Consider the following 9,356-nt stretch of genomic DNA (forward strand, 5'->3'; position numbering starts at 1 on the left):
AGCTCTACATGCAACAAGAGCACATCAACATACCCAGCACAAGCTTTCTCATTAAGCACCATTCTGTGGACACAGACCAGAGAGTCTTGTAAAGACTCTTAAAATAGCAGGCCTGGCATTTTGTGTTTGTGTATGGCATTTTTAGTGTGAATGCCAGCAGGGCACAGCACCAATGCAATGCTCTACACTGACCAAAAAAGCAGTGGAGGAGCATCCCCCAGAGTAACTGTACTACCTCCTGATTAAATCTGCAGTTCAGAGTACACCAGCCAATCTGCATGAGTCCCTGGGAGGAGATGAGCACCTCATAAATCCATTTCCCTGAAAGAGAAAGAGATGCCACACAGTGAATTCTTGTCCCCTGGCTTGTTGTTAGAGAAGCTGAACCTGACACTGCTCCCACAGAAATGTATGTGGCATACAAAGGAGGCTCAGGACATCCCCAGGATTCCCCTCCCACCCCTTTATTCTGGCATCAGAATCCCCCATCCTTCTCATTTCTTGGAGAAGTTCAGTGAAACAACTGGGGAAGAGGGTGCTCAAGCTCTGGAACATATTCCAGATTTCCTGAGCTCTCCAGCTGTTTAACACCCCATACACTCCTCCAAGGGTCTTTTCTCAAAGCAGCACTGGTTCATCTCCTTACCTTTATACACACATGTTGTGGCCCTGATGGACCCAAAGTTACTGTGGCCAATCACCTGGACCAACAAACAAAAGATATTTTAATGTCAGGCAAAAAGAGAAGCTGGTTCAGTCCTTCCCACTCCCTCTGTCCTAGAGCTCAAAACCAAAGCAAGATGGAGAGCTATTCACAAGGACAGTATAGGGACAAGAAGGGACATCCTCCCCACCCCAGCAGCTGTACTTGGAGCCAACTGGCCCCAGGGTCCTTCACAAGCTCATCTGTACTTGACAGACCCCAGTGAAGCACCCAGCATGGGATCAGTACAAGGACAACAGGCTGACAGACAGGTTCCCAGTGAATTGGCACAGAAGTTTATACAAAGGTGACTGTGATATGGGAAAGATATATGAATGCTGGACAAGTTAGAAAAAAATGACAGATTCAAGGTATCCAGACCAAAGGCCAGGATTGGCAGGTAACATGCTGCCCAGGAACTGAACTGTGTTAAATCCTGACTCTTGCAATCTTGGGACAGACCATGAAGAGGAACAAGGAATTCACAGACAAGCCAGTTGAATCCATTCTGTGGGTCAGTTCTAGGTACAACCAAAGCAATCCACAGCAGGTGGTTAAAGGGAAAGGGGAGACCAGGGCAGCCTGAATTGTTAAAGACTAAAAAGCAGGCACAGATTAAGGAGGGAATCAGCTCAAGAGCAGGGGATGTGCTTGCTCAGTGAAGGGGTGAGAGGAGTGCAGAAATTACTGAAGTAGAAAAGAGTTAAATTCCAGTGGATTCTTTCAGCTGACTTTTTGCAAGGGGAACATCAGCTAAGGAGCAAGCAGGTAATTAGTGGAAACAAAGGAGAAAGGAAAACCTCAGCTTCAGCCTCTTTCTAGCCTTTTAAGAAGACCAGAAGGAAGGAAGAGGCAGGCTGCTGGAGGGACAGGAAAGCTGGCTGCTTATCTAAGTGAGCCCCCAGGCCAGGGTAGTCCTTTCACTTCCTCACAGCCCCACTCAGACCTTGCTGACACTTAGTGGCACTGCTAGACTTTTTCCCAGGAGAGCTCATTTCCTCCAGGATCCTGCAGCTTTCAGGGCAAACTCCACACGCTACAAAGCTGCTGACAGGGATCCACTACAAAGAACAAACCAAGAAGCTCCAAGTGCTTTTAGTCCCACAAAACCATTTTCTGCTGTGTCCAGCAACACACTCACCCCAAGTAAGTCATCATCGACCAGCAGAAGCCCCTCAAAGCCGCTCGTGTGGTCCAAAACCACAGTGGAGGGACCAAGCCGGCCCTCTGCTACCTGATCTGAAACAAGAGTTGCAGAAAACTAGTTGTGGAGAGTTGTGCAGGATTTACCAGGTCACCCACTGGGTACCTCTGGCCAGACTGCAACAGCACCTGGATTCTGCTACAGGGGAGGAAGATTATGATAGTGTTGCCTATGTTGGACCCTGAGAAACTCAAAAAAGGAGAGAGATTTAAAAGAAAGTCTTCACAGCAACTCAGCTACGCAGCATTCAGGCCACATTAAGTTTTCCACATCACCTGAAAAATTTACTTTGACAAAATTCAAAGGCTAAACTCTGTGCCAAAAGTTTGGCCAACATGTCACACTTTGACTGCAGCCAGCGAGAAAAATTCGCCTTTCTAGGAGGGGAGCAAGGTTGTGTTGTGCCACATCCTGATTCATTCAGAGAAACCATGGTAGTAAGAACACAGGGTACAGCCTGAGGCCCAAAGTGAATACCTGCAGTGGAGACCAGCATGTAGTAATTGTCAGTGAGTCTCTGCTTCTCTCACTGATGATAGCACTGCACACTCCTGGTCAAAGCAATGGCTTGGCATATCATTATCAGTAAAATACCCCCAAAACTGATTTTCCAGACATTTTAGCCTGAAATCTGCCTCCATGTGCAAACAAACCTGCTGCAAGGTTGGCTGATGAGCCCCTCACAGGCAGGATTTAAAAGCACAAAAAATTAGAGCACAGGGAGGCACAACAGAGCTCACTCAGGGAAATGCCTTTTGTGATACAACTTGTCCTTCCCAATGAAGCAGCACAAGCAAGAAGCACAAACTGGATGGGCAGTATCTCCTACCTCTGCTGTCTTCAGAGCCATTCTCCTCTGCCAGCAGTCGCTCAAGGTGCTCCTGCAGGTTCTGGAACGTCAGGTGCTTCCTAGGGAATAAACACACAGCAGCTCTTAAAAAAACTTTGTCTTCAATATTTCAAGAGCTGTAGCCCAGACCAGTGTCCTATGCTGAGACATGAGTCATGAAGTTCTGTCGATCTGTTTCATGTCATGAATCTAAGGAATTTGTTGCCTATTGTGTTGGGACAATGAATGAAGGAAGGACCAAATACAGCACAAACAAGCCAAGTAGTTAACAAAGAATCTCGAAGTCTTCACTCTACTCAGGAGTGTTTTGTGGCATTAAGAAAACTGTGGTACAAGGCAGCAAGAAACCAGCTGCACCACCAATAGCTATGGACACAACTTTGCTGCAGTCAGCATCAGACAAACATGGCCTAAGTCAGGATTCGTTTTTTTCCCCAAAGTATTTTGCAATACAAAAGAAGAAAGAGGACCACAGCAGCAGCTGTAGCAGTTCAGACAAAGGTCAGGCTAGTCCAGCATCCTCTCTCTGTGAAAACAGCTAAAACCATTTTGTTTTCATACTGAAAATTCTCTCATGCATCCCCTCTGGGCCACTGTTCTGGAGAACTTACTGCCCTTCCTTGGTTCTCTCCTTTCAAGGATAGTTTACTTAGCTGATCCTTGCACAAGAGCCTCCTTTTACTGTGAGAACCACTAGTTGTTCCTACCCCTGCTTCCAACTTCCAAAGCCATCTGGGAAACAACTTTTCACTTGTCCAGGACTAGGGATTTCCCTCTCACCCTAATGGTGAGAGGCGTTGTGAAAGCCTGATGGATGTGAAGATGCACAGAAGTGAAACCAAAGAATCAGCTTTGGCTGGCATGAGAAGGGTGGCTTCAGCAAAGCTGCTTAATCAGCACTGGCATGAAGGAGGACTTGTGGAAGGAGAGTGGAAGAGCATGAGACAGGCAGAGAGATGTCTGCAGTGAGCTCCTCTACAAAGAATTCAGGCCTCTGAAGGCAAGATGTCATACCATAAAAGTCTCTTATGGCAAATGTTATTTCCAAGACCTCTTTGATTGCTACTGGGCTTTCTACCAAGTAGCCACGTTCAGGGAAAAAGGGTGGAAGGCAGGAAAACAGAGAGACCAGCCCAACAAACTATCAGTTCTGTGCATTCAAGTCATTAATCACCAGGCAAAGAAATCAGAAATATTGAAAACCAAAATGCTCAGGCAGATGGAGTGTTCCAAGGCTTTCTGGCAGGAAAGCTTGTGGTAAAGTAATATGACCCACTTTGCCTCCCCCGCACCATCACCCCGGCTCACCAAGAGCCAGAGGGCCAAGAACTATTTATAGCAGCTCTGAGCTCACTTGGAGCTGGCAGTCCTAAGTATAGCCCGTGGAATGTGACCCCAGCCATGCTGCAGCACTGCCAACCAGCAGGAGCCACAGGCCTGCCTCACTCTGCCACACTCCTACCTGCCCAGAACCTGCCTGACTTGCCTCTGGCAAAAGAGATGCAAGAGGAATTCTTTTCATCCAACACTACAAGCTTCTGGGATAAAAGGTGAAGGAGAACTGAAAATGAATAAGAAAAAAGCAGTCACTAAACAGGAATTTTGTGTTTCTCTTCCTTTGGTGACTCCTAATAAAAGTACCAGCAGTTCCACAGCCTGGAAAATGTATGGTATTGCAAGGATCAGCAACAGTCTTGCCTTTAGGTTACAGGGCACTATTTTGAATTCCTGCACCTGACACATGTGCATTTTGCACTTCCTTACAAGCAAAGGGGGAATAGGAACATTAAGGTGAATGCCTACTTTATTTCAAAAAAATTGCCTAGTGTGCTGGAATATGGGATTTTTCAGGCAAAAAAGAATCCTTCCTCACAAGGCCTGCAGTTTGAAAAAGCCATTAAAAGAGCAGACCTCAGAGGTGTTTCTGTAACCTGGAGCTGCTGTGTTTTCAACAAAAGATCACTGTGTGGCACTAAAAGATCTTTCCTTTCACATGGTGCTGTTTATCTGGAGGTGGCATCGCTGGCCACCTGGGCAGGGAGAAGTTTGATACCTGTAAGCAGCTGCAGGCTGGTTCCCATCAGCACTGGTGAAGACTCGATGCAGATAATCATTCAGCAGCCTGCTGTTCACAATCCCTTGAGAGAAACAGAAAGGAAATAAGCTTAGGGAGTCTGGAGTAAACTCAAACATGAATTTCATGTACAAGCAAGAAACTGGTAACTATGGTTAAATTATGTTCATGTTTGCTGATCAACACAATGGAAAATGCAGCTTCAAGCAGTCATTCATCACCTTACTGTCCTCACTTGCAGAACCAGAGTCCAGCATTATTGGGTGCATCTCCCCAAAAAAGACTCTTTCCAATTTGAGCTGCTCTGCCATAGCAACTGGGAGCCTATAAATTGCTCCACACAGGTGGAAGTGCATCCTCAGGAATCCTGCTGTGCTACTTCCTGCTAAAGTAACTCCAAAAGCTGAAAGCAGGAATCCAATTTCATTTAAAAAAAAAAAAAAATCTTAACACTACTGCAATTCCTGATGTCCTATTCATATCCAGGATGTCTCTTAACCACATAAAAGATGCTGAGATGGAAAGGCTGCAGGAGCAGCTCACCTCATGTAACCCAGAACCTTCTTTAATGATGTGTGCCTCACGTTCACTAAACAACCCTTAGTGTCACACTGATGCAGCATTCCTTGTTTCTGAGTGCAACAGTGCCTTCAAATGCCAAATTTGTGGTCTCATAAGCACACTTGTGCTGGATTGGTGACACCAAGAAAAAAACCAGACTGCCTGGCACGTAGCAGAATTTCCCAGAAAAGGATTCATTTGAGAATTTGACAAGCTGTTCATCCTGGAAGGGGAACTCCCTAAATTAGATGGCAGGCAGGCAACAAAACATTCTCCAGCCTTATGAGGCAGGGCTGTGTGCTAAAGAAAAGCCTCTGTGACCTGAGTTTCTGGAGTCATTAGTACTGCAGGAATGTCCCATCCAAAATCTCATCTCACTTTGAGGATTTACTCAGTTTCAGCCCCCCTACACCTCATACTACCAAGGTAACTGCAACTGGAAGGCAGCTGATCTCAATCAAGATAAGGGATGCTCCCTGGACCCAAAGTGCTCCTTTTTCACAAGGCATGTACAGGACCCTACCTGTGACTTTGGACTTCTCTGGCTCAGTGCTCAGCCTGTAATTCTTCCTTGAGAAAGCAGTCCCAGCACCTCTCGACGTCATTCTTCACAGGCACCACTTCCAGAGCAGACATAAGATGGGCAGACGCCTAGAACAAAACCTTCTGGGGAGGATGTTCCTTTAGACTTCTCCCTTTCTTGGAGGCTGGTTTACCTGAATTAAACAACAGGGATAAGCTACAAAATAGCCACAGTCTTGTATGTTCTAATGACATTACACAAGAGCCCCAAACCAACTCACTGCCAACCCTGCTCTCAGTCCCACTGCTGTCCAACTTTCCCAAAGCAGAAGAACCATGAAGCCACACTCCAGACAGCCACACAAACCCCACTCCAAAGAAAGGCACAGGCACAACCAAGCCAGAAACACAGGCAACCTTCACACCAAGCTTGGGCCAGAAGCACTGGGCCAGCACAAGGCCACAGCCACCACACTGCCAAACACCGCTGAGACAGGGAACCACGCCACACTGCTGCTGCTCATGTCCTGACAAACACTTCTGCCTTTTCCTCCTGCTCTGTATTTTTTAGGACAGCAACATGAGCCTGGTTAATCTTCTGTTTAGCAGGTGTTTAGATTATTCCACTACCCAAAACAAAGAGAGAGGAAAAAGGAATGAGACAAATGCAGAGGGACTGGACTACAATAGAATATCACTGACTACAAAGTGAAAGACCCAGAGACATGGGGACAAAAGTAGACACAGGTAATATACAATAGTGTTTACAAGTGAAAATCTACCACGACTACAGATTCAGGAACCTTCCTGGTATCACTAGAATTCTATCAGAGCTGACATGTGCCAGGACAAAAAGAATACATTCAAGTGGCTAGTTCCATCCAGCTTCCAAATGTTCGGCTATACCCCTCTCCTGCTTCCAAATGTTCCAATAGACAACCCTCACTGGAAGACTCTCCCTGGGCATCCATCTGACAAAGCACTTTATGACACACAGAGCAACAGGAAGATGCAACAGGAGCAAAGACTGAAGGAATTAAATGCTTGTTGGCAATCTCATGCAGAGCAGAAACTAAGGTGAACCCAAGAAAAGTTAGTGACTCCAGAAAATGAGTGCCAAGTGACATAAGTACCACATGAGCTTCAGCTAGACTTGGGAAAGGGTTTCCTAAAACCCCTTTCCTCAGGACCACCCCAGCACTCATCAGTGGAGCAACACTGCCTGGCCTCCCTCCTGCAGCACTGCTGAGCAAAACAGAGGGAACAAAGCAAAAACCAGCCTGGATCAAAGGCCCTGAATGATGCGTCAGGAACTCAAAACAACAGATAAAACAATAATGAGAAACTCATCGTTTACTACCAAAGCAGAGCAGACAGCACAATGTGTACTATGCTAAAAGTACTCGACAAATGACACGATTTCACCTCTGTCGGAACAAGTTAAAAACACCCGAGGGCAGTCAGGAGTGCCCACGGCTCTCCTAAAGGCAGCCACTCTGGTAACCAGCGCTGCTGAAACAGCCTGAATGCCCAAGGCAGTGCACGCAGCCCCACCACACTGGCACCATATGAGATGCAGTGCAGGCACTGCTGCAGTGCCAGGGTGTTTGCTCAGCTGGAGCAGATGTTACTTTCAACAGGTCTGAGAAAGGACAGAGCAGGGGGACACACATCTGCCCCATGTGCGTTTCACGGAAGCAAAGACGCCCTGCTCTGAGCCTGGCCCCGGGCTGAACTCCCTTCTCTCGGCAAAAGCAAGCAGCTTCCAGCAGCAGGGCAGAACACACAGCACAGGAGCAGCCAGAGCTGAAGTAGAGGCGACTGGAGGCAGGCGAGGAGGCCGAGAAGCCAGGCCGGCCAACACAACTTTGTCTGGCAGCTGCCGGCAGAGACCTGAGACTCGCAGCAGGCAGAGGGAAACACCACAGCCCGACACGGATCACAGAACTGCCCTGCCCTCATCCCAGGCGTGGGTCCCCTTGGCACCCCAACCTGCCGGCACCCCCAGCCCACAACCACCGGGCAGCACTGCCCTGCTCACACCCAGGAACCTGCCCCAAAGCCGGACTCACCCCGCAGCCCAGCGGCGCCCCGTAACCCAGAGACAGCCCCTAAAGCGGGCGGCACTCCCTGCAGCCACAGACACCCCAAACCCGGAAGGACTCTCCATGCCCACAAACACCCCAAAGCCGAGAACCCCTTACACCTGCCTACAACCCGTGAGGCGCGGCAGCCACCCCCCGATCGGGCGCCTCCCGCATAGCCGGACGACACTCCCCGAGCCGGCCGTGCCCCGAGCCCCCCGCGGCCCCGAGGGAGCCCCGCGCTGCCGGCACCGGGCCCCGCGGCCGCCGCACTCACCGCCGGCCCGGCCGCGCCGCCGCCGCCGCCGCTACGGCGACCCGCGAGGGCCATGGCGGGCGGGCGGGACGCGTTGCCGGGAGACGGGCGGGACTCTCTCCGCGCTCGGGCAGGGCAGGGCCGCGGTGCCCTGCCCCGGGGAAGAACCGGCGGCAGAGACCCCCCGGTGCTTGTGTGAACTTCTCCGGAGGAAACCAAGCAGGGTCGGGGCCGCCGAGACGCGAAGCTCCCCGCCGTGGAGGTGGGCAAGCGGCCAAGGCCAGCCCGCACGAGGGAGGCCAGGGCAGGTGCTGCCGACAGCCAGGGAGACAACGACCGTCTGGGCCAGACCCCGCACCTGCCCTCGGAGAGAGAGGAGGAGGAGGAAGCCGACACATGAGCGTGGGGCCTCTCAGTGTGCTTTATTGTGCCTGTGGAGTGGGATCAGTGTATTGGGGGACTGTTCACAGCAGGTCCTGTGGCGGTGTCCATGCTGGATGTGGGGATTCTGGGTCCAGCATTGCAAATGGGAGCAGTCTTGAATCCACAAGGGCCCAGGGAGCATGGACTGGAGCATCTGACACTTTCAAGATAGAAACATAGATTCACAAAATTATTTGGGCTGTAAGGAACCTGGAAAATAATCTAATTCCACCTCCCTGCCATGGGCAGGGACACTTGCCACGAGACCAGGTTGCTCCAAACCCCATCCAGTCTGGCCTTGCAGGGATGGAGTGGTCAGAGCTTCTCAGGGCAACTTGTGCCAGAGCCTCACCAACCCCACAGCTCCCGGGCACCAACTCCAGCAGCCCCAGAACCACCAGCCAGCTGCCATCAAGGTCCTCTTGTGTCTCCCCAGATCCAGAAAATTCCAGATGCTCCAGCGCCCCTGGGCCCGTGTGGATCCAAAACTGCTCCAGCCTGCAGTGTTGGGCCCAGAATCTCCACAGGCAGCCCAGATGCTGCTCCAGGACCTGCCGTGCATTGTGCCCCACTTCTGGCCCAGACCCCACTTCACCAGCACTATAAAGTGCACTGACAGGCCTGACAAAAGTATCTGGCCACACAACCACTGGGAACAAAATGCTCTATGTCCTGAAGT

The 9,356-nt window shown here is 50.0% G+C and overlaps 1 protein-coding gene across 4 annotated transcripts in view; it reads right to left on the reverse strand.

Moving 5' to 3' along the window:
* Positions 1–8,365, reverse strand: part of RNF123 (ring finger protein 123) — a 47,863-nt gene extending 39,498 nt beyond the window's left edge. For 2 of the 4 annotated variants that reach the window (XM_050979252.1, XM_050979249.1), the window contains exons 1-7: positions 8,276–8,365; positions 5,916–6,108; positions 4,811–4,895; positions 2,737–2,816; positions 1,845–1,942; positions 647–701; positions 236–321 (exon numbers count right to left, since the gene is read on the reverse strand). In XM_050979252.1, the coding sequence (XP_050835209.1) occupies positions 236–321; positions 647–701; positions 1,845–1,942; positions 2,737–2,816; positions 4,811–4,895; positions 5,916–5,997 (486 nt within the window). In that variant the 5' untranslated portion in view covers positions 5,998–6,108; positions 8,276–8,365. Of the gene's footprint in view, positions 1–235; positions 322–646; positions 702–1,844; positions 1,943–2,736; positions 2,817–4,810; positions 4,896–5,915; positions 6,109–7,986; positions 8,060–8,124; positions 8,246–8,275 lie in introns of those variants that run through there. The other 2 variants (XM_050979251.1, XM_050979250.1) reach the window with 2 other exon arrangements.
* Between the last annotated feature and the right edge of the window lie 991 nt (positions 8,366–9,356).

The sequence above is a fragment of the Serinus canaria genome, chromosome 12 (assembly GCF_022539315.1).
Source record: "Serinus canaria isolate serCan28SL12 chromosome 12, serCan2020, whole genome shotgun sequence".
NCBI classification, from domain to species: Eukaryota; Metazoa; Chordata; class Aves; order Passeriformes; family Fringillidae; genus Serinus; species Serinus canaria.